Source organism: Hyperolius riggenbachi, chromosome 10 (assembly GCF_040937935.1).
Source record: "Hyperolius riggenbachi isolate aHypRig1 chromosome 10, aHypRig1.pri, whole genome shotgun sequence".
NCBI lineage: Eukaryota > Metazoa > Chordata > Amphibia > Anura > Hyperoliidae > Hyperolius > Hyperolius riggenbachi.
In genome coordinates this window covers 75,890,497-75,916,367 of record NC_090655.1, presented here as the reverse complement: position 1 = coordinate 75,916,367, position 25,871 = coordinate 75,890,497, and the positions used below count along the sequence as shown (strand labels likewise).

Here is a 25,871-nt window from a genome sequence, read left to right as displayed (position 1 = left end):
AGAATGATGTGCAGGTACTCTGCAGGGGAATGAGGAGATTGTAAACAGACAACACCTCTGTGTTCAATGTGGACAGCATTCTTAGTGGATTCCTTGCAGCTCTGTGGGGAGTGCATATGTAGAGTATAGTACTACTGTGTAACAAAGTAAACCTGAGACAGATGAAATTAAAGTTTTATACATACCTGGGGCTTCCTCCAGCCGCCTTCAGGATAATCAGTCCCTCTATGTCCTCCTCCACCACCTGGATCTTCTGCTATGAGTCCAGGTACTTGAGCCAGTCAGGCGTAGTGCGCATGCACACACTCCGCCGCCAGGAGCATACTACACCTGTGCAGCACTATTGCGCAGGTGCAGAATGTTCCTGGCTGTGGGAGTGGCATGCGGCCGGACAGCGCTGACTGGCTGAATTACCAGGACTCATAGCAGAAGATCCGGGTGGTGGAGGACAGCGAGGGACTGATTAGCCTGAAGGGGGCTGGAGGAAGCCCCAGGTATGTATAAAACTTTACTTTTCATCCGTTTCAGTTACCCTTTAATTTGTAGTCACCAAACCAAATTTTAATAACATATCACATTATTTGATTTCATCAGCAAAGGGAGTGCATACATTTGCATAAATCAGCATCAATGCAGAATTATTTCCATCTCGTTGACCATCTCTATTAGTGACACAGCTACACATCAGGCTTTATTCTTACAGCATAGATGTTATTTAGTATATATAAGAGATTCCTGTGTACACATCATATATACAGTCACAATCAGATATGTATATCTGACCTTAAAAATACGGAGACTGCTTTATTGAAGCAGCACAAGTAACTAATTTTTGACTGGTTTATTTCATTTTTGTGGACTAAGCACAGCTATTACTGTATATATACTGTATATACCGTATACATTATTTTTAATGACTATTATCTGAGAAATAGAACATTTTATCATATTTTCTATTTTAATTACAGTTACAAATTCAGTCGGAGTCGGTGCATTTTTTCCCGACTCCGACTCCAGGCACCCAAAATTGCACGACTCCGACTCCACAGCCCTGGTTGGAAGTGCATTGCCCTTTTGAATCCCGCTTCGGTGTGTTTCTGGACGGCATGCTGCAGTTTTCTGTCCTGTTTGTCTTGCGCCCCCCCCCCCCCCCCCCCCCGAAAAAGAGCTTGCCGATGCATGTCAGCAGCCTGTGCAGTAGCTCTGTCCAACTTGGCTTTCTTTGGGCAAAAGCCAGGCTGGATTGAGTCTGCGTCACTGCGCAGATGTGAGCTGTTTGTGCAGTAGCACAGACATGATCGGCCTCAGCTATTTCCACCAGAGTCCGAGTGGGATGGAGCTAGTGTGCATGCGTGAGGAGGCTGCTTTTGGGGGAATGACGGGGGAAGCCTCTTTAGGATCCGGAGGCTTCCCCCTCCTGAGGTGTAGGTTTACTTTTTAAAGTACAACTGTAGTGAGAAGATTATGGATGCTGCCATAAATATTTCCTTTTCAAACAATACCAGTTGCCTGGCAGCCCTACTGATCTATTTGGCTGCAAGTGTCTGAATAACAAGCATGCAGCTAATGTTGTCAGATCTGACATGTCAGAAACACCTGAGCTGCTGCATGCTTGTTCGGGGGCCATGGCTAAAAGTATTAGAGACAAAGGATCAGCATGGTAGCCAGACAACTAGTATTGCGTGAAAGGAAATAAATATGGTAGCCTTCATATCCCTCTTGCTTCAGTTGTCCTTTTAAAGGGACCCTGAACAGAGCTGAATAATGTAATACCGAACTTACCTGGGGTGCCTCCAGCCCCCCCAGTAGCCTGTGAGATCCCTCAACATCTTCTGGGTACCCTCCGTTCTCCCGTTGGCAGCTCTGTAAGCTGTGTGGCCAGGAGCCCTGCGCTTGCACGGCCCGAATGTGCACCTGTTGCGTTCACGCACCTGTCATCGCGAGAGTTCTGTGCCTGCGCAGTTCTCGAAAGAATGAACTACACAGACCGCTCACGGCGATGGGTATGTGATTGCAATAGGCGCGCGGACGGGCCACACATGCACAGTTGCGCATGTCACCCGGCCGGGTTGCGCAGCTTACGGAGGTGCCAGCGGGAAACAGCGGGGACACAAGATGGCAAAGGGCTACAGGGGGCTGGAGGAAGCCCCAGGTAAGTTCAGTATTCCATTTTTTATTTTTAGCTCTGTTCAGGGTCATCTTAAGATTAGACTCCCACGTGGGTGTTAAGGTTAGTTGCATGGGGGGGAATTTTTACTGTTAAAGGGAACCTTAAAGCGGAACTGTAAATACTTTTTAAACACATTGTTTCACTTACCTGGGGCTTCTGCAAGCCCCCAGCAGCCGCCCTGTCCCGCGCCGGTCCTGCCCGAGCCTCCGTTCTCCCGCCGCCGTTCCGTACCTCGACTTCTAAGTCGATGCCAGCGCAGCCCTGCCAAGCGTATCTTTTCTTTGTGTTCCCCTCTGCAAATAGCAGGGGGCACAAAGGCCCGGAGCACACCAAAACCCGCTAGCAGATCCGCAAAATGCTAGAGGATTTTGAAACTTTTTGTTGTTTTTCTGTAGCGTTTCAGCTAGCATTTTGCGGTTTTGTGAAGCGTTTTTGGTGTAGTAGATTTCATGTATTGTTACAGTAAAACTGTTACTGAACAGCTTCTGTAACAAAAACGCCTGCAAAACAGCTCTGAACTGCCGTTTTCAGAGCGGTTTGCGTTTTTCCTATACTTAACATTGAGGCAGAAACGCATCCACAATCCAAAAAACGCCTCCCGCTCTGGTGTGACCCACCCCATTGAGATACATCGACCAAGCGTATCCGCAGCCGCAAGCGGCTGCAGAAACACTGAAAAAGCCGCTCGGTGTGCACCAGCCCAAAGAAGGGATACACGTGGCCAGAGCCGCGCAGTGGCCCGGTGGCGAAATCAAAAGTAGCTGGCGGCGGGAGAACGGAGGCTCGGGCGGGACAGGGCGGCTGCTGGAGGCTTGCAGAAGCCCCAGGTAAGTGAAACACTGTTTAATAAGTATTTACAGTTCCGCTTTAACTGAGAGGGATATGGATGTTTCCTTTTAAACAATACCAGTTGCCTGGCAGTTCTGCTGACCTCTTTGGCTGCAGTAGTGGATGAATCACACCCCTGAAACAAGCATACAGCTAATCCAGACTGACTTCAGTCAAAGCACCTGATCTGCATGCTTGTTCAGGGGCTGTAGCTAAAAGTATTAGAGTATCACAGGATCAGCAAGAGAGCCAGGAAACTGGTATTGTGTTAAAAGGAAAATTCCATATCCTTTTCAGTTTAGGTTCCCTTTAAAGAAAATAAATGTCCGCCTCCATATCATTCTCCCTTCTGGTGTCCTTATGTGTACTTGGGACAAGAAGGGGGTTGGCGGAATTAAAAGGTAAGCCTCTGCATAATACAAAGGTCTCCACCATATTACTTGCATCCACCGACCCAGCATTGGGACCCTCCAAACATATTTGACAAGAGCTTATGAAATTTGTTCGCATGACTGCACTCCTGTCCCCGTGCAGGCACAGTGACAACCTGCACAGAGACACTCGGGCACAGAATATTCTGTATGAGTTTCACAAATGATCGGCTCTGAGCAAGAGCTAAACTTGGTACACGATGAAGGAAGGCATTGGAGAGTGGTTCTTTTTACCAGGCATGTGCAGTTCGTAAACTTGCGCATGTTTAGTACAAATGTGGGGGAGCGTGGCTAGAAAACATTTTCGGGCAAATGGATTTGACTGTCTGGCAGTCAAATGATTAAAGTGGTTATATATAAAGAAAAGAAAAAATCAGCAAGGTAATTTAACCTCTTTGGCAGTTATCACAAGTCAGGCTCTTGGTTGAAAAAAATAAGCCAGGTGCGGTAACCCTGAGTGTGACTTGGGGTAGCTGCCGGGAGCCTAGTGCAGAGCATAGCAGTAATTTTCACTCACCTCCCCGGGGATCCAGACGCCAGCAGCCATTCTTCCTGTCACCCATCACGATCCCGTAGCCAAAAGGGCTCTGTGCCTGTGCAGGCGCAGCATGCCCCCGTCTGCGAGAGAGTGATAGGGGAACGGGAAGAGCCAGACTAGCGGAGGATCCAGGTGGCGGAGGAGGATTGCGAGGGACCGGTTTTTAACCTGAAGGGGGTGAACTAAGCCCTAGGTATGTATAAAACTTTTTTTTTTTTTTTTCCTCCTAAAATACACAACATCACATAATTACATGTAAGGGTCCGTTTCCACTAGCCGATGATAGGCATGCGTTGGCACTTCCTGGTCTGGGGGTACGCAGACGAATCCCAAAAGTCGTGCCATTCGCTTCCTCCCGCACGGAACCTGATAGCAATGTCGGCCGAATCGCTAGGGCAAACAATTCGGCCGGCAGCGCCATTCTTTACTATGGCAGAGTTTTGCCTGTGGGGCAAATTCTGTGGATTCGGCCTGGTTTCCGCACTAGTAGAAACTGGCCCTAAAGGTTGGCTAATAAATAATATCCTCCTGTTTCAAAATGTACTGCATCTGCTGCGACATTTATATAGTAGTGAGCAGCACACAGGTAGAAAATTATTGTAAACTCTTCATACAGTTGAAGTTCTGTGATCTGATTGTAGCGCTTATAGCTGAAGGAGTTTTTTTTCCCTCCGGCTGGTGCAGGTGTCAAAGCTGAGGCTTTGCATTATGGTCCAGTAAGCGGGTGTTGCGCTTAGTTAGAAATGCTTAGAGATTAATGTTCCCTTTAGGGCTGTAGAAGTATAATCTGGCGGTTCCAGGCCGGGGCCGCTGCCAGGAGTGTAGGGAGCTGTCTAGAAATACTAACATTCCAATGTTAGTCAGCAAGGCGTGTGCTCCTGTGTCAATCGATGGAATCCTGTTCTCTGCTGGGCATGTAAAGGAAACTGACCTGCAAGAAGAATAAGGCAGGCATCGCAATCATGTGACGCTTGGTTTAGTAGAGCACACATGCAGCACGGAGAGGTCAGCGTGCTTCTGAGCCTTGCACTATGCGCTGGTCAGAAGTGAAGAGGGAAGGACACAGGGCGCAGTATGTCCAGGTCAAAGTTCAACAGTCGCCAGACACCAGGATGTATACACCAAGAATGGCGGCAGGAGGAGCAGCTGGTATGTGCTGTTTACACCCTACACAGTGCAGCTTTCATATTTACCAGAACCGTTCGGTTCTGGTATCCTTTAAATATCCTGTTTTCAGCATCACTTCCTATATCTATATATTGGTATGTAGCCCCGCCCTCCCAGCGATGCTTAGTCTAGGCTGTTTATTATACGGGATTCTCCCCAGAGCATTCTGGGAGACAGAGATCTTTTCTATTGGCTTTAGAACTCTCAGTAAACATACATTCTGTACAGATCACCTGGCAGAACTAAAGTTGTTGCCACCTGTGATAAATTTCAGAAGGTAAATCTGGGAGAGGATTTTTTTTTTTTTTTTTTTTACAATGTGCAAACACGGACTATAGCTTAGTACAGTGTTTCTCAACATTTTATTGGTATGTACCCCTTTTAAAACCCTGTACTCACCAAGTACGCCCTAGCATAGTAAACCGTATCACAAGTACCCCTTGACAAGTATATATTAAATCGTAGTACATGATAATTGGTTCTAAACAATTTCCTAGCATTTACTATTGCTTTTAATTAGCTAAAATACTACTTTTGTGTTGTTTAAATAAGATTTATAATATTCTAAAACTCGAAATTTGTTATTCTTGGTTAAGTATGTCAAGCCTGAGTACCCCCTGGAACCATCAGAAGCAGGGGTACGCGTACCACACGTTGAGAACCTAGGGCTTAGTACACACTTTCAATTATGATTGGCCAATCACTGACCAATTCTACCACCTCCATGTAGTATGAGGGTTTACCTGCAAAATACTTTCATAGACTTTCAATATCTATTGACCCTCATGTCAGGAATATAGCAGCTAGTTATGGCTAGTTATGAGGTTAAGGATAACAGGAACATATTGCTTTCATTTTTCTATCTGCTATATATTTTGTCAGAGGTGCAGGTATGTCAGCCAGTCTGGCTTTTGGAAGATGTCACCTGGATAATGTCTGTATGTAGATTAAAACAGTCATTCAGGGCAGAGATCAAGGGAACTGCCATTGTCTTCATTGAATAGACCAGTCACCTTCAATAGGCAAGGAAGGGGCTCATTAGGCCACTAGCAGACACCTTTGATCTGCTGTCCCAGGTGTGATTGTCTGTTTCCAGGCAAACTGCTACCTGTAACCAAAATGCAATCATTTGATGTATAGACTTTTACCTGGGGAAATTGGAGTGTGTGTGTGTGTGTGTGTGTGTGTGTGTGTGTGTGTGTGTGTGTGTGTGTGTGTGTGTGTGTGTGTGTGTGTGTGTGTGTGTGTGTGTGTGTGTGTGTGTGTGTGTGTGTGTGTGTGTGTGTGTGTGTGTGTGTGTGTGTGTGTGTGTGTGTGTGTGTGTGTGTGTGATAATACACTTTTCACATGTGGATGTTAGATTTCTGGGAATCCAATTATGTCTGAGGATGTAATTAAAAATAGTCCCCCCCCCCCCCCCTGTCCAAACAGGCTTACAGCCTCAAGGCAAATATTCCATTATAAAAAGCAGGAGACAGATACCTAAAATCAGTCCTCTCCTGACAGTAGCTGCAGCTGGACTCCCGGCCCAAGCTAAGGAGCTTCTGGTCAAGCCAGAGCTGTGTCCGTCCACAAAAGTCCAAGGTTCTTCTATCTGGATCCCTGTATTTTGGTAAGCAAATCGCTTTGTGTGTATCTTTGTAAACTCTTAATTTTGTAACTTTTTATTTTGTTTTTTTGTAATCTTTTGTATATATTCTGTTCTGCATTGTTCCACTTTTTTCCTGGAATATTAAATTATTATTTAATAAGCTTTACTTCTGCTGTACTAAACTAACACTCATAGCGTAGAAGAGACTGCAGTGTAACTGTGCATAAGTCCATGCCTAATTGTATGCTTGAGCAATACTACCATATGAAATTGTAATTGCATTGTGTGTATGGCGCACTTCTGCGCTCGACAGCAGAGTGGGAGTGGCTAACAGTATCGTTCGGAACGACTGTTAGTGGTTTTGCTGCACGACAGTGTAACTTATATTACAAACCAGTGCCTGATTGTGCTGTGTTAATGTACAACTGTACTGTGTGTGGGTGCTTGGCGTTCCCGTATTCGGCCTTAGCGCAAAGCTGACCCGAATACGAAAACGCAGATTGCGTGTTGAGCTCTCGACAGCTGAGTTGACGTGTCTAGCAACCGCTAGTGGTGGCAGTAAGAAGCTTTTTAGGGATCACAGCCTTGTTTGTAGCTTGAATAAGGCTGTCCCCCGCTTGATCTGGTCAAACCCGCAGTCGGGAACCGTATACGCAGGCGTGCCGCGGGCCGGTTCCTGACACCTCATACTACACGGAGGTGGTAAAATGATGTCAGTGATTGGCCAATCATAATTGTGTACAAGGCTTAATTTGTAAATCTCAGAAAAATTAGCAATTGTATTCATTGTTGTTTTTCACTACAGTTCCTCTTTAAAATGCATATTGTATGGCAAAACCCTTAAAGTGGATCCAAGAGGAAACACTATAACAATTAACATATATATCTGTCGCTATCTCTCAAGTTTAGATAGTTTACACAGCATATCTAGCTGCAAACCGCTTCAAAAGTGTATGACTATTCCTGTGATACGAGAGCAGCCATGTTCTTTGTCACATTGTCACAGGCTGAGGGCTGGAGATTCTATAAGCTTGCCTGTGTGTAAATTCAGTCCCCTTCCCTCCTCCCCTCTGCCTCTGAAATCAATGGCTAGTAACCTCCTCCTGCCCAGACTGAGCTCCCATAAGCCCTTGGCACTGTGAAAAGCTGTGGGTGAGGCTTGTTTAGTTTATAGGGAATTAGAGTATTAAAACAAAACAAAAGTATTTGGCTTGAGGAATGCCCAATAAACTACAGGGAGTGCAGAATTATTAGGCAAATGAGTATTTTGACCACATCATCCTCTTTATGCATGTTGTCTTAAGGTGCGTACACACATGCGACTATAGTCGTTTGAAACGATCGTTCCCCGATCGTTTCAAACGACGATCGTTTAAAAAAAAGCAACCAATGATCATTAAGTCTTAACGACGGACGAGCTAGATCGTTAAAAACGAACAGTCTAGCTTGGCGGATTTTTACTAACGACTATCGTTTGCAAAAGTAGTACATCGTTGGAAACGGTCTTTCGTACTAGGCTTGACATGCGCATTTCGATATTTCTCCATGAAACTTCTCATTTTTTTTTTGCGCAAGCGCAATAGTTGCTTTACGTGATGTAACGTTCGTTCTAACGATCAGATCGTTACACACATTTTCGAACTAACTTTACTTAGGTTGTTCTTTCATCAATTAAATTTTCGTTCGTCGTTCTCAACGAACGATCGTTGTCGCATGTGTGTACGTAGCATTACTCCAAGCTGTGTAGGCTCAAAAGCCTACTACCAATTAAGCATATTAGGTGATGTGCATATCTGTAATGAGAAGGGGTGTGGTCTAATGACATCCACACCCTATATCAGGTGTGCATAATTAGGCAACTTCCTTTCCTTTGGCAAAATGGGTCAAAAGAAGGACTTGACAGGCTCAGAAAAGTCAAAAATAGTGCGAGATCTTGCAGAGGGATGCAGCACTCTTAAAATGCAAAGCTTCTGAAGCGTGATCATCAAACAATCAAGCGTTTCATTCAAAATGGTCAACCGGGTCTAAAGAAGGTGTGGAAAAACCAAGGCGCAAAATAACTGCCCATGAACTGAAAAAAGTCAAGCATGCAGCTGCCAAGATGCCACTTGCCACCAGTTTGGCCATATTTTAGAGCTGCAACATCACTGGAGTGCCCAAAAGTACAAGGTGTGCAATACTCAGAGACATGGCCAAGGTAAGAAAGGCTGAAAGACGACCATCACTGAACAAGACACACAAGCTGAAACCTCAAGACTGGGCCAAGAAATATCTGAGGGCTGGAACCCACAGGAGCGCTTTTGGCAGCGTTTTGGCAGCACTGCGATACGCTAGCAGTTTGCCAAAACGCTGGGCTAATGTTAATGGATGGGGCAACTTCCACAGGAGCATTAGCGTTTCTCAGAAACGCAAACGCAGGACATGCAGCATTTTGGGAGCGTTAGCGCTTCAATGTAAAGTATTGAAACGCTAGCAGAAACGCTCAGCAAAACCTAAACTGAGCGGTTTTGCTAGCGTTTTGCGGTTCAGCACACTGTAACAAAATGAAAAATAATTCACAGGACCAATCAGGATAAAAACGCAAAACGCTAGGCACCCGCTGGGGAAAAAAATACAATGTTGCAAAACACGACCAAAAACGCGCATGAATCCGCTTGCAAACCGCTCAGACAAAACGCTAGCGGTTGCGTTTTGCGTTTGCGGTTTTCAGTGGGTTCCAGGCCTCAAGACTGATTTATCTAAGGTTTTATGGACTGATGAAATGAGTGAGTCTTGATGGGTCAGATGGATGGGCCCGTGGCTGGATTGGTAAAGGGCAGAGAGCTCCAGTCCGACTCAGACACCAGCAAGGTGGAGGTGGAGTACTGGTTTGGGCTGGTATCATCAAAGATGAGGTTGTGGGGCCTTTTCGGGTTGAGGATGGAGTCAAGCTCAACTCCCAGTCCTACTGCCAGTTTCTGGAAGACACCTTCTTCAAGCAGTGGTACAGGAAGAAGTCTGCATCCTTCAAGAAAAACATGATTTTCATGCAGGACAATGCTCCATCACACGCGTCCAAGTACTCCACAGCGTGGCTGGCAAGAAAGGGTATAAAAGAAGAAAAACTAATGACATGGCCTCCTTGTTCACCAGATCTGAACCCCATTGAGAACCTGTGGTCCATCATAAAATGTGAGATTAACAAGGAGGGAAAACGGTACACCTCTCTGAACAGTGTCTGTGGTTGCTGCTGCACGCAATGTTGATGGTGAACAGATCAAAACACTGACAGAATCCATGGATGGCAGGCTTTTGAGTGTCATTGCAAAGAAAGGTGGCTATATTGGTCACTGATTTGTTTTTGTTTTGTTTTTGAATGTCAGAAATGTATATTTGTGAATGTTGAGATGTTATATTGGTTTCACTGGTAAAAATAAATAATTGAAATGCGTATATATTTGTTTTGTTGTTAAGTTGCCTAATAATTATGCACAGTAATAGTCACCTGCACACACAGATATCCCCCTAAAATAGCTAAAACTAAAAACAAACTAAAAACTACTTTCAAAAATATTCAGCTTTGATATTGAGTTTTTTTGGGTTCATTGAGAACATGGTTGTTGTTCAATAATATAAAATTATTCCTCAAAAATACAACTTTCCTAATAATTCTGCACTCCCTGTATATTAAAGGACACAATTATGCAATGAGTAAAAGTTTATCTCGGATCCACTTTAAAGGGAACTTAAACTGAGAGGGATATGGATGTTTCCTTTTAAAGGGACACTTAGAGACTCTGAATCGAGAATAAATTTTGCTTCAGAGCTCATAGGTTAGCAGTGTGCCCATGCTAAACCGCCGCTATAGCGCCGCTAAACGGGGGTCCCTTCACCCCCAAACCCCCCACTGCAACACTTGGTCGCAGACTTGGTCGCTCCTGGAGGCAGGGCTAACTGCTGCAGCACTGCCTCCAGTCGCGTCTATCAGCGGCGCATCGCCGCCTCTCAGTGAAGGAAGACTGAGAGGGGCGGGGGAGAGGCGGAGATACGTGTTGACAGACGCGCGTGGGGCAGGGCTGCGGCGGTTAGCCCTGCCCCAACCAGGAAGTGCTCCCCCGCTGAAACCAGGGGATTTGGGGGATCAGGGACCCCCGTTAAGCCGCGGGATAGCGGCGGTTTAGCAGGGGCACACGTGCCCCTGCTATCTATGAGGTCTGAAGCGAGATTTATTCTCTCTTCAGACTCTCTTTAAGTCAAACAAAAAAAGAGTTTTACTCACCATGGGCTTCCAATAGCTCCCTGCAGCTGTCCGGTGCCCTCGCCGTCTCCCTCCGATCCTCCTAGGCCCCACCGGCAGCCACTTCCTGTTTCGGTGACAGGAGCTGACAGGATGGGGACTTGAGTGATTCTTCGCATTCCTGGCCACAATAGCGCCATCTATGCTGCTATAGCATATATCATATACCATATAGCAGCATAGAGGGTGCTAATGTGTCTGGGAACATGAAGAATCATACGCGTCCCCAGCCTGTCAACTCCTGTCACCGAAACAGGAAGTGGCTGCCGGTGGGGCCTAGGAGGATCGGAGGGAGACGGCGAGGGCACTGGACAGCTGCAGGGAGCTATTGGAAGCCCATGGTGAGTAAAACTTTTTTTTTTTTTTTTTTTTGACTTAAGTGTCCCTTTAAACAATGCCAAATGCTTGGCAGTCCTGCTGATCTCTTTGGCTGCAGTAGTGTCTGGATCACACACCTGAAACAAACATGCAGCTAATCCAGTCTGACTTCAGTCAGTGCACCTGATCTGCATGCTTGTTGAGGGGGTGTGGCTAAAAGTATTAGAGACACAGGATCAGCAGGAGATTGGGGCAACTGGTATTTTAAAAGGAATAATCCATAAGGCCCATACACACGTCGGATTTCCGTTTGAATGTTCCGTCGTTCGCCCGCTAAGTCGGACGTGTGTACAGACGTATCGTTCGTTTGATAAGAGTGAGTTTGAGCGATCCGCCGGGCGGAAATCCGACGTGTGTATGGGCCTATATCCTTCTCGGTTTGTTCCCTTTAATGACATGAAATTTTTTGTTGCAGGGGAGAAGTTCACCCAGGGCTCATGTTTCCACTAGTTTTTGTTTGTTTAGCTCCTACTACATGTATTTTTAATTTGATTATCAAAGCGGACCCAAACCTGACAAATCTCTCACCTGTTCTCATATGATCTGTAAAAAAGCAGTGTGTGGGCAGTGCAAAAACAAACTGAATAGTGACAGAGAAGTGTTGCCTATCCATATGGTACAGCACCTGCCTTTCCAATGCTGACTTTGTTACAAAAGCTGATAAACAAAACATATTTTGTATTTTCACACAGGCTGTGATGAGAGGCCTCTGAAAAACTTTCTATGGTTTCTGGCTAAAAGCTCTATAGTTATGGGGTTTACAGAATTTTCTGTAAAATGTACAGTTTCCTTTGATAGTTCCTCTTCAAGCACTAGTAGCTGTTAACTGTGTGTACAAACTATATATTCCGATAAGCGCTCAACAAAAATGGGGGGGAAACATTTTAAGTATTTTTATAGCGCCGGCATATTACTCAGCGCTGTACAGAGTATATTGTCTTGTCACTAACTGTCCCTCAGAGGAGCTCACAATCTAATCTCTACTATGCCAGTCCCCTCAAATCTAAACAAAGGACCAAAAGATGGTGAAGTACTGCTGGATAACATATAGATTTCCTCTATGGAAACCTCCTTTCTGAGCTTTTTAACCGCTTCTGGGCAGCGGTGATTGAAATCTACTCCCTGTTTTGATGCAGTTATACCTGCCAGGGTGTAGACTTCACATCACCAGCGCCACACGATCTTGCCACTCTCTTCCCGCCGCAGTTCACTCGCCCTGCGAGCCAGTCGGGCTCATTTTGTTGACTCCTGACCCTGTATCAATGTAAACAACTCCCATTGGCTTACAATGTTCACACAGCTTGAAGCCAATGAAAGCGGCTCCTGACCGGCTCACAGAGCTCTGCCATCATAGAGACTGCAGAGTGGGTGGCCTTAGGTGACGGGTGGACGCCAGTAGTGACTATGTGCGGTGATTCGTCAGAAGGAGCTGGTTTCTGGTACCAGCGGTCTCTGGTCTTTAAGGGGACAGAGACTGCTGGTACGGTACTGAAGGGGTTCAGGTGATTGCAAGAATCGTGTAATAGCCTAGAAGGGCCAATGTGCAGTAAGCTGGTTCTGAAGAGGGTCAGCCGTATGCTTTTGTGAGTGGCCTTGAGTCTCTCTGGTGTGGGAGTGTTGCAGTAGAGTGTCACTCTGGTGCACTAGATGTATTGCAACGAGAGATATAGAACAAGGGACAGCAGTATGCACTTTGAGACGGTCACCATACTGTGAAAGTATCTAATGCGGAAAATTATTTTATCCCATATGACACCCATGAGAGGAAAGGCAATACCGCAATAAGCTTGTTTCGCTGATCTATGGTCCAGTCAGCCATCAAATTTGATGAGCGCAATCTGTTACTCGTCTGCCAGCTCCAAGTGGTGGTATCACAATCAAGCAGGAGCACGGTGGAAGTATAGAAGAGATATGTTATCCAGCAGTACTTCATTATTATCTGTTGATTTGGTGTGAAGTAGAGATGTGTGTACACATTATTGATGAATCTGAGTCAGTAGTTTTTGTTAATCTGTGTCAGAGGTACCATAAACGGAGTTGGTTACAAGGTTAAAGTACTGACTCCACAACCTTGGTTGTAAATAATTGTACAGAGCCAAGGAAAATGTTGTGGCCAAATGTCCGGGATAAATGGTGCCCTTTGCTTATGATCTGATTCAGCAATGCATTCTCTTTCTAGAAGCATGAAGCCCACCATGGACCAGCATGCTCATCCAAGGCCCTCCTATCTCGGGGAGGGAATAGGCGAACGACAGTGGGAAGCACCGAAAAGCATTGATGACCTCAGAACAAATCTATCAGAGAAGTTCTCATTGCTTGCACATCCTGATTCCTCCACTACACAGGTGAGGCGTGGATTTCATTTTTCTTTGATGTGCACAATTAATAGTCCTGTTAGTAACTGTCCTGCTGAGGAACTCACAATCTAATCCCCACCATAATCTAAAGCCCCATCTACACGAAGGGACATTGCAGCGATCCGGCGGCTCGATTAGCCGCCGGATCGCCTCTTCCGCGTCCCCGCCGCGTCCCCGCTCGCCGCGCACGATTCCCCGCTCGTCCCCGCCGGCGCCGCTTATCTCCCGCACGATTCCCTGCCATTGTCCCCTTGCGGGGATCGAGCAGGGAATCAGCGGTGCAGAGATCCCTCCTGTCGGATCTTATCAATCGAGCCGCATCAGCGGCTCAATTGATAAGGAGCATCGCGGCCACATCTGCGCGTGTAGATGCGGCTTAAAGCCTCATACGCCCATACCAACAAAAGTCTTTTAAATGCACAATTATCAAACAACTTTTGTTGTTGAAACAAACCAAAACAGCAAACAACTTTTTTGGTTAGTTTCAACAACAAAAGTTATTTGATAATTGTGCATTTAAAAGACTTTTGTTAAAGGCCAACAATCTGTCAAACTATCTTCCAAACTTGTCTGTCAGAAGATAAATTGGGTGAACGTACTGCTGGCCAACAACGTACGGCTGACCAACTGATAATAGATTGTTTGCCAGACCAAACCTGTGGATCAATCTGCCCAACTATCAGGCTGGTTGGAATGTGTGTACAAGTCTTTTGAACTACTTTGTCTTTAAATGTGGACATGTTGTGAAGTTTGTCATTTAGCTTGCACGCATAGTATTTAAGTGAGTTGGTTGTACGTACTTGTGAGGGACACAACTTGTTGTATGGTTGGTTGTGCAATGAGTTGGACATGTGTACGAGCCTTGAAGGGGTTCTACTGTTAGTTTTAAAACAAAAACTGCCGCCGGTTACCATCCAGTTATTCGTCTAACTAGACGAATGCGCCTGCGCGGCCATCCTTCCTCTCTCCCGCTGGTGCCTAGTAAGAAGTTTTGTCATGCTGCGCCTGTGCAATAAGCGGGAGCTAGGACGCGCACAGGCGCAGTTGCATTCATCTACTTAGATGAATAATTGGACGGTAACCGGCGGTGGGAAACGGAGGATCATAGAGGACGGCACAGGACAGCTGCGGGGGGTCGGTAAAGGTCCCAGGTAAGCGTCAGTTTTTTTTAAAAAGAATGACCGAACCCCTTTTAAAGAGACTCTGTACTCTAAAATTCTTACAATAAAAAGCATACTATTCTATTCATTATGTTCACCTGGGCCACTCTGTGCTGTTTCTGCCACTCCCTGCTGCGATCCTGGCTTGTAATTGCCAGTTTTAGGCAGTGTTTACAAACAAAAGACATGGCTGCTAACCAGCATGTGATAGGCTGAGAGGAGCTCAGTCTGTGACTCACACAGAGCCTGCAGGGGGTGTGGAGAGGGTGTGTATACTTATATCCTATCACAGAAGAGCAGCACATTCCTGCCTCAGCTGACAAAGGAAAGAAGATTACATTATATAACAGAGATAATACAGCCACTGTGCAACTAGGAAAGGCTGCAGTAAGCCAGACCACATTCGAACAGGTATAGGAACTTATAGGATAGAAGAAATAAGGCTCAAAATGTTGTTAGTCTCTTTAAAGCAGATTCAAACCAAACATTTTTTTTTTTTTAATTCAAAATATTTAGTTGCACCGCTCTGACACATACAAAGATAAATACACACTCCTTGAAGCCTATGAGCATTTCAGTGCATGCTTTTCATCCTTATCTTTCCATAACTAGGGTTACCTAGTTACTCCTTTACCGGACACCTCCTGCTCCACCAGTTTGCCAAATTCTGTCCCGGCAATATGAAAGGAGGGGAGGGGTTCCTCCAATAAATGTAAAATATTTTATATTTGTCATCATGCAGCTGAAAAAAGGATGCTATTTATTATTATAATTTAGAAAATAGATTTTATTTCTGAACGCTTGTATTTTTCATTTGGGTCCACTGTAAGCCTAGTTTTAGGAGGTCTGTAATGAATTAACAGTAGGTGTTTGGGATGTGGGAAGGAACTGGAGTGCCTAGAGAAAGCACAACACTCCACGTTGAAGTCTCAAAGCCAGGATTCTAAAGCTGGCCATACACTGGCCCGATTTGCCGCCGTTTCGACAGCAGATTCAATCACTGGGATCAAATCTGCTGCCAATCGTTCGCGCTACACGCCAAATTTTGATTCATTTCGTCCGATCCCGTCGATCGCTCCGTGCGGGAAAATTACCGTTGATTGCCTGCGGGTAGGGAGCGCGTCACTAGCTGCGTTCGACTGCCCGACGACCGACGCAATAGAGCGGCAATACATTACCTGCTTCCGCCGGCGCGACTGCCCCCGATCACCGCTGCTCCGTCTCCGCTCTGGTCTCCGGCATGCTTCAGTTCCTCCTGCCCGGCAGGAAGTTTAAACAGTAGAGGGCGCTCTACTGTCTAAACTTCCTGCCGGGCAGGAAGAAGTAAAGCATGCCGGACCTGGAGACCAGAGCGGAGACGGAGCAGTGGTGATCGGGGGCAGTCGCGCCGGCGGAGCAGGTAATGTATTGCTGCTCTATTGCGTCGGTCGTCGGGCACTTGAACGCCGCTAGTGACGCGCTCCCTACCCGCCGGTGCGCCGCCGGCGGAGCAGGTAATGTATGCGGCGGGGGAGGGGAGCGGCGGCAGCAGCACCACCACCACAACAGATTGTGAACGGTTTCAGGCTGAAATCGGTTCACAATCTGTTTGCTGTAAAGGCAGCCATACGATCCCTCTCTGATCAGATTCGATCAGAGAGGGATCTATCTGTTGGTCGAATCTGATGGAAAATCGACCAGTGTATGGCTACCTTTATATTGGACTCCAGTGTTGGGACATGTTCCCGTCATGTCACTTCAGTTGTACTTTAACTTTCACATCTGCATTGGCAATACAGAAACCATGGACTATGCATAGAGGGGGGAAAAGCAGCATATTTCAAGTGCTTTTGTTTTGCCATATGGTGCCTATACACAGTACAATAAAAAATGTTTTGATTTTCCCATTTATTCAACCAAAACTATCAAATCAATTTTTTTTTCTTTGATCAAAAAAAAACTAATTTTGTTTTTTTTCAATCAAAATTCAATCAAACATGTTGGAAAAATCTTTATTCGATCTAATGGAATAATCAAACAAGAATTCTCATTGAAAAAATTGTACCATGTATGGGCATCATTAGATGAGGAACCAGACTAGGGCTGCACGATTTCTCGGTTTTAAACCGAAACCGCGGTTCCTGTGAAGACTATTTTGGGATCGTCTGGATCCGGCGGTTTTCGGTCTTTAGTGCTGCTTGGCTGCATGGCCATGATCCGCTTACCACAGCCGCTGTGCCGAGCCACAGAAGCAGTGCATATTGATGTTAATGAGCCGGGCAGCGGGGGTGGAGAGTTCAGTACAGAGCGGCACACAGCTTCTCCAATCGCTGGATAGCAATGGAATGACGGAGGCAGTAGGCGGAGCTGTACGCTCTAGTACAGCTCCGCCTACCGCTGCCGTCATACCATCGGTATCCAGCGATTGGAGAAGCTGTGTGCCGCTCTGGACTGAACTCTCCTCCCCCCGCTGCCCGGCTCATTAACATCATAAATATGCACTGCTTCTGTGGCACGGCGCAGCGGCTGTGGTAAGCGGATCATGGCCAGGCGCGGGCATGGCCGCAACGGCGTACCTACCTATACTGCGCACTTTACTAGCTGTACTGGGGCACTACCCATTCATACTGGGCACTATACTAGCTATACTGGCGCACTACCTACCCATAGTGGGCACTATACTAGCTATACTGGGGCACTATACTAACTATACTGGGGCACTACCTACCCATACTGGGCACTATACTAGCTATACTGGGGCACTACCTACCCATACTGGGCACTACACTAGCTATACTGGGACACTACCTACCCATACTGGGCACTACACTAGCTATACTGGGCACTACCTACCCATACTGGGCACTATACTGGGGCACTACCTACCCATACTGGGCACTATACTAGCTATACTGGGGCATTACCTACCCATACTGGGCACTATACTAGCTATACTGAGGCACTACCTACCTATACTGCCGGGCACTATACAATCTATACTGAGACGCTATACTGGGGCACTATGCTAGCTATACTGGAGCACTATACTAGCCACACTGGGGCAACTAAACTTCCTATATTGGGGCTACTATGCTAGCTATGCCGCTGCACCCCAGTCCCCCCCCTCCCCAAAAAAAAACCGCTGCGCACGACACTGTACACTAGGACAAGCTAAAGCTTGTTTTGGAAAAAATCGTGAAAAAAAGCGAAATCGCAATTTCTGACAGAAAAATCGCAATTTCAATTTTTACCCAAAATCGTGCAGCCCTAAACCACACCATTGATTAACCTGGGCTGTCAGTCTAATACTATGTCTTTGATTTTGGAAGGAGGGGCAATCCCAAAGGGTGATCACTACACCCACTTTTAAGGAAAAAGTTCTTTGAGGGGGATACCCAGACAGAATGAAGAAAAAAATCTGTTCAAAATGTGTACATTTTATTAACAAACACCAAAAAAATTCCAAGCTCCCATTTTCAAGACTTCCAAATAGGTGGTATTATTCCAATATAGATAAAAATTGATTTACAATGGCCATTGTTGTTGTTATTATTTAACAAAATGTATGTATTTAAAGGGAACCTGAGATGACACAAATCATACCTGGGGCTTCCTCCGGGCCTGATCGCTCGCTCTGCGCTGTCCTCCGCGCCTTGGATCTTCCGTAAATGCACCTGGTATCTTCAGCAGTCGGGGCTTACTGCCCAAGCGCAGCCTTGCGCTTCCATCGCTGGGAGCTCTCTACCTCCTGAGCAGTTCTCTCCTGGCTGCGGGAGCGAGTTGGGAGCATGCGCAGCCACACTGCACATGCGCTGACTGCCCACAAATACGGAAGATCAAGGAGGCAGAGGACGGTGCTGAGGGAGCGATCAGGCCAGAGGGGTTGGAGGAAGCCCAGGTATGTAAATTTTTTTATTTTTTGTGTGTAATCTCAGGTACACTTTAAACTGACCTTTCTTTCAGGGTATCCCCCCTCAAAGAACTTTTTCCATCTAAATAGTACAAACCAATGGAAAAGGCACACTTGCAGCCACATTGGGAAGTCTGCTATTGCTAGGGATCATGGGAATTGTAGTCTTGTCTTAGCTGGCAGTTGGTACTATAGTTTTGATAAAACTCCTCCCATGCACCCAACTGCAACATAGATTTCAGTTTGGGAACCAAACTGTACAGCACCAGCAGCCATATTTGGCAGACAGACTGAGTTGGGCATTCCCGTTCATCAGAAGAGGTGGGCTGCATATGATAGTTTAGCTCAAGGCTAACTAAACTATGGAATTGAGAGCTAGTATGCCCAATGTGAAGGAATTTATAGGGGCTAATGCTGGGCATAGACAGTTCGTTTATGCGGCGGTATCGAGCCAGCGTCTCGATGCCGGCACGTCACCGCTCATGCATGCGCGCATATCGGTCCCCGCGGGCACTTCCTTATCAGCGTTTCGTTTCTACCATTGTCCGCCCGCGGGGATCGAGCACGGTATCGACCCGCCGCGGTGATCGGACAGGTTGAATATTATCAATCGAGCCATCAGCGGCTCGATTGATAATATAAAACGAACAGTCTATGCCCAGCATAAAAGTATGCTCAGAATACTCAGCTCCTGAGCGGCACTTTGTGTGACATGATTATGTACCCTAGGATCTCTAAAATGTCTGCTCCATTGCTAGCAATTAGATAAAATTGTAAAGCAGGCCATACACTCGTTAGACTAGCAGCAGATAGATCGGCGCTAGTCTACTTTAGGGGACCCAGCGCAAATCCCCATAGACAATTGGAACTGTGCTGAAAACGGAACGAATTTCCGCTTTCAGCTTGTTTAAAACCCCACAAGTTATATATCTATGGAAAGCTAAGAATGTGCTCTAACGAATTCTGGCACTTTCGGTGAGAAAAAGCTTAAACTTACCATGCAGGAAGCGCCGAAAGTCCGCAATCGTGGCTCCGTCGGCCATCTTAGCTCTGCTGGTGATGTTTGTCTCCCTCCTCATTGGAGGGATTGTTAGCTGGGGGCGTGCCAGGAAGAAAAAGTGAACTCCACATGCCACCTAGTGGCTGTGGAATACAAGTAATTCTTGTATTGAAAACTGTAATTGTAATTTAAAACTTGAAAAAATACAAGAAATGGATTTAATGAAATAATAAAAAATATAATGAAAATAATTAAGGTGTGCGTGCAATCTCCACTATCCATGTGGACATAGAGTAGGAATAAAAAGTTGTCCGAGCGAAGCGAGGACCGAGCCCGCAGCCCAGCGAGCGAAGCGAGCGGGCAAGGGGACAGTGACTCCACTAAAGCAGATGTGCGTGCAATCTCCACTATCCATGTGGACATAGAGTAGGAATAAAGGGGACAGTGACTCCACTAAAGCAGGTGTGTGTATAAATAACATTATTTTAATAATGTATTAATGTATTATAATACATTATTATTCCCATGCCCAAGTTCAGAGCAACTTATGTTTTATTACTCAGCCACTGGGTGGCATGTGGAGTTCACTTTTTCTTCCTGGCACGCCCCCAGCTAACAATCCCTCCAATGAGGAGGGAGACAAACATCAGCAGCAGACAGCTAAAATGGCCGACGGAGCCACGATTGCGGACTTTCGGCGCTTCCTACATGGTGAGCTTAAGCTTTTTCTCACCGAAAGTGCCAGAATTTGTTAGAGCACATTCTTAGCTTTCCATAGATATATAACTTGTGGGGTTTTAAACCAGCTGAAAGCGGAAATTCGTTTTTTTTTTTTTTTACTAGGAGCAGATTTCCAATAGATTTCAGTATGAAATCTATTGAAAATCGATCTGATGGCATTTTTTTTTTTTTTTTTGCTGTCTAATTTCCATTAGGTCCAATGCAAATGATAAGCAATCTCAACAGATCGACCTAGGTTTTCCAGCATGTCAGATCGATTGAAATCGGCCGCAAATCGATCGATTGGTCAATCGATTTGCGATCCATCGATCGGCCGTTAATCGGCTCAGTGTATGGGTACCTTAAAAAGTATTTTGAATTCTGGAATTTGTTCAGCCAGGGCTTAGACGAGTCGACCCGGCGGCTGGATTAGCCGCCGGATCGACTCCCGCCGCGTCCCTGCGGGAGCTCCTTATCTTCCGCTCGATTCCTTGCTATTGTCCGCTTGCGGGGATCGAGCGGGGAATCTATATCCGGCGGGTCATCGGACCTGTCGGATATTATCAATCGAGCCATCAGCGGCTCGATTGATAAGGAAGAATCCTACCATGTATGCCCAGCATAATACATGCTAATGCCTAGTACACACCATACAATTTTCTGTTAGATTTACGCTGGGAATACACTGGTCGATCCGGCAGCCGATTAGCCGCCGGATCGATCCCCGCCACGTCTCCGCTCGTCCCTGCCAGCGCTCCTTATCAGTTCCTCTATTCCCTGCCATTGTCCGCCGGCGGGGATCGAGCGGCTTGATCGGGCCAGCTGAATATTATCACCTGGTCGATACACGGCAGAGAAACGTACCGTGTATCCCCAGCATTAGATTCTTTTCTGTAGAGACTGGTAATTATCTCTTGTGCATTGTCTTCTGGTTATCTCCTGCTGAGTCAGATAATTTCCAACAGATTCTTTGTGCGATTTAATTACAATTCTATTTACGATCCGATTTTAAATCCGACATGTCCGATCGGGATTCGATTTGCCATTGCAAAACAATGGTGAATCAAATCCCGATCGGACATGTCTGATTTAATCGGATTGTAAATATAATCGTAATCGAATCGCACAAAGAATCGTATCGTGTAGAGGTTAACAGAAAATCTAACAGAAAATTGTATGGTGTGTACCTAGCATAAAGTTATTTTATTGGGTTATTCTCCATTAATGGGCACCACCACTAGGGGGCACTTAAGTTAACCTACTGTGATCCAACAGTGAACTGATTGGTGTGCAGCTCTCTGATAGCTCTGCTACTAACTAGAGAGAAACGCACACTACATGGTGGAAGAGGAAGACTGATGAGCACATGGGCTGTGGAGAGGGAGCACATGCGCTCCGGAGTGGTAAGGGACCAGATAAGTTGGAAAAACAAAAACAAAAAAATTATGAGTACGTTATATTACCTCCAAATTATTGCAATCCCTATTTGAGAACCAACTTTATCTCCCTGACCCTTATTTATGTATTCCGCCTGACCTGAGGTAAAGCTACTAACCCTCACGCCCCTGCCTGGCAGCTTTGCTGATCTCTCTGCAGTAGTGTCTGAATACTGGAAACAGTAAATTCGGGCGCCTGAGGCAAGTGGACAAAAAGGGCGCCGCCATTCACTCCCATAATAAATATCGTTTAATGGGCACCCAACAGGAAAAAAGGGCGCCGGAGAAAAATAACGTTTTACAAGCGGCGCCCAGAGACTTTTACTGTTTTATAACTGCTTCTCATGATTACACATTATTTAATGATTTATAATTTTTAAACGAAAAACAGCACAATATTTTTTTCAAACGTTAATTAAAGGGGAACTTCAGCCTAAACAAACATACTGTCATTAACCTATTTTGGTTCCTGGACGTAGTTTCTACGTCCAGGAACCATACGCGGTACCGCGCGCTCCCACGGCCTATCGTGCACGCGCACTCCCGGCCGCGGATTCGGTAGCCAAGGAATCAATGTATCGGGCTATGGTGCTCGATCACTGATTCCTCTCCCCCGCTGAAAAAGCGACAGCTTCTCTCGGAAGCTGTGCTTTTTCTGGCTGTCTCCTTCCCGATGCGTCACTCTAAGCACGTGCTACGCTTAGAGTGACGTCATGTAAAACTCATGGCCGCCATCTTGTGGCCAAAAAGTAATACTACACCTGAACAAAAAAAATTTAAAAAAAATTAACACACATTTACATTATAAATCTATTGTTTACCTCCCACCCTCCCAAAACTACCCAAATAAAATGTTTACTATAAAAAAAAAAACCATTACAATAAAAAAAAAACATGTAAATATTTACCCAAGGGTCTAAACTTTTTAAATATCAATGTAAAGATGAAATATTTCTATATTTTTTTTTATTTTAAACTTGTAAATAGTGATAGATGCAAAATGGAAAAAATGCACCTTTATTTGCAAATAAAATATTGTCGCCATACATTGTGATAGGGACATAATTTTAACGGTGTAACAACCGGGACATATGAGCAAATACAATACGTGAGTTTTAATTATGGAGGCATGTATTATTTTAAAACTATAATGGCTGAAAGCTGAGAAATAATGAATTTTTCCATTTTTGTCTTATTCTTCCTGTTAAAATGCATTTACAGTAAAGTGGCTCTTAGCGAAATGTACCCCCTAAAGAAAGCCTAATTGGTGGCGGAAAAAACAAGATATAGATCAGTGCATTGTGATAAGTAGTGATAAAGTTATAGGCTAATGAATGGGAGGTGAACATTTCTCACGTGAAAACGACGGAACGCGAATGGGTTAAGTTACATTAGTTATGTTAATTAGAATAGATGGGTAATATAATTTTTTACCCACCCTGTTTTAAAAGAACAGGCAAATGTTTGTAATTCATGGGGGCTGCCATCTTTGTCATGGGGGCAGCCATCTTTTTGGTTGAAGGGAGGTGACAAGGAGCAGGAGACACAGTTCCACCTGTCCTGTGTCCTGTTAACCCCTACCAGCTGCACACGCTAAGCTTTAAATGTCAAATGTCAAAATGTAAAAAAAAAAAATTGCACCAAAACAGCAGAACGAGAGCAACAACAGAAATCCCATCATGCTTTGCACAGCATCAGGGGAAAAAAGCCCGGGCAGTTTTCTTCTGTGCAGCTAAAAATGAGGCTTGGATAAGAGAAACAAAGTTCTGATGCTGTGAAACTGTTTAAGAAACACCAGGCCTTTTCTGTGCTGCTGAGTCGATTTTTAGTCCGGAGGTTCACTTTAATGCTTATCACAGGGGGGGGCTCTTAGGTTTAGGCACCACCAGGGGGGGGGCCTCTTAGGTTTAGGCACCACCAGGGGGGGGCTCTTAGGTTTAGGCACCACCAGGGGGGGGTCTTAGGTTTAGGCACCACCAGGGGGGGGGGGTCTTAGGTTTAGGCACCACCAGGGGGGGTCTTAGGGTTAGGCACCACCTGGGGGGTCTTAGGGTTAGGCACCACCTGGGGGGGTCTTAGGGTTAGGCACCACCTGGGGGGGTCTTAGGGTTAGGCACCACCTGGGGGGGTCTTAGGGTTAGGCACCACCTGGGGGGGGGTCTTAGGGTTAGGCACCACCTGGGGGGGGGTCTTGGGGTTAGGCACCACCTGGGGGGGGGTCTTAGGGTTAGGCACCACCTGGGGGGGGGGGGGTCTTAGGGTTAGGCACCACCTGGGGGGGGGTCTTAGGGTTAGGCACCACCTAGGGGGGGGTCTTAGGGTTTAGTAAAATTCTTAATCTTTTATAAAACGTTATTATACATTTCACTTTTTAAACAGGGAATATTAACGTTTTTACAATTGCCGATTTCATACACCTTATTTAATGATTTATAACTTTGTAAAACATTATTTTTAATCGAAATATAGCACACTTTTTTTAAACGTTGTTCATGCTTATCGATTAAAACCCTGCGCCCTTTTTTCCCGACGCCCTTTTTTAACGTCCGCCTGAATACTACCAGAAACATGCATGCAGCTAATCTTGTCAGATCTGACAATGCCAGAAACGCCTGATGTGCTGCATGCATGTTCAAGGTCTATGGCTAAAAGCATTACAGGCAGAGGATCAGCAGGGCTGCCAGGCAACTAGTATCGCTTAAAAGGAAATAAATATGGCAGCCTTAATATCCCTCATTACTGTTGTCCTTTAAGGAAGCTTAGTTTGTCAAAGATTGCAGTCAAGCTGTGTAGCCGCATTAGATGCATTACTCCCCTGTTACGTCCCTTGTCCAATGAGCACAATCTCTTATTCTTCCCTTATATTTTTTTATTTTTCAAGATGTGTTGCCTGCCTCTTTGTAAATAACCCTTCTGTTTTGCAGATGAGTGCTGAGGAATCCAAGCAAAATATGCATGTGTTTCTTCGTGTGCGGCCATTTACAGCGCCTGAGATTGAGAACCATGAAGAACAGGTTGGTGTTCAGCATCTGCAATGAGTGTTGGGTAACTGTGATTGTAAGGGCCACATGGGCAGCTGACAAGCGGTGACGTCACTGCCTGTCAGCTGCTCTCCCACACAGGCTGGGTGCTGTACAGGTGCCCCCCACCAAAGGAGTGAGATCTGAGCGCAGCCGTGCTCAGACTCTGTATGTCCACGTTCTCTGCCACCCAGTAACACCACTATGTGTCAGTGCCTTGACACACGTGGCGTTACATCTGCTGCATTTAAATTGCACTGGTGGGTGGCAGACAGTAGTCTGAACTACTCGGCAAACGCGCAGTTCAGCCATCCGTCTGAAAGGGGCATAACGTGGCCATGCGTTAAACAGCAACACACAGCACTTGGTTTTATTCACTTGTAGAGCATTAACCCTAGTGAATGACTTTGAATACTTAAAGAGAAAAACGTAATCAAGAATTAAACTTCATCCCAATCAGTAGCTGATGCCTTCTTTCCCATGAGAAATGTAGTATTTTTCTCAAATGGATCATCAGGGGGCTCTGTATGGCTGATATTGTGGTGAAACCCCTCCCACAGTGTGAGGTCAGTGCCTCATAGCACTAAGGTAGACGTCACACTGTGGGAACCTTGTTGCATTGTTGTAAAGAACAGCTGTTTCCAACTGCCATAAAAGCAAGCAGCAGTTACTTCCAGTGACCTCACCTGCCAGCAGTAAAAATGTCACCATGTCATAAATGTCAGTGTAAATCGGGGAGAGGAAAGATTTAACAATGGGCAAAAACTGACTAAATCATTTATACATAATTATGGAAAAAAAAAGTAAACTTTTTTTTTTTATTTATTTTTTATTACATTTTCACTGGAGTTCCTCTTTAAGCGCAGCACAGCAATCGGCTTGAGAGCATTGTTCTCCCCGCCTCTCGCAT

At 45.6% G+C, this 25,871-nt stretch overlaps 1 protein-coding gene across 3 annotated transcripts in view; it reads left to right on the top strand.

Moving 5' to 3' along the window:
* KIF20B (kinesin family member 20B) overlaps nucleotides 1-25,871 on the top strand; it is a 175,136-nt gene that overhangs the window by 2,831 nt on the left and 146,434 nt on the right. For 2 of the 3 annotated variants that reach the window (XM_068258632.1, XM_068258631.1), the window contains exons 2-3: nucleotides 13,559-13,724; nucleotides 24,866-24,955. In XM_068258632.1, the coding sequence (XP_068114733.1) occupies nucleotides 13,563-13,724; nucleotides 24,866-24,955 (252 nt within the window). In that variant the 5' untranslated portion in view covers nucleotides 13,559-13,562. Of the gene's footprint in view, nucleotides 1-13,558; nucleotides 13,725-19,020; nucleotides 19,107-24,865; nucleotides 24,956-25,871 lie in introns of those variants that run through there. The other variant, XM_068258633.1, reaches the window with a different exon arrangement.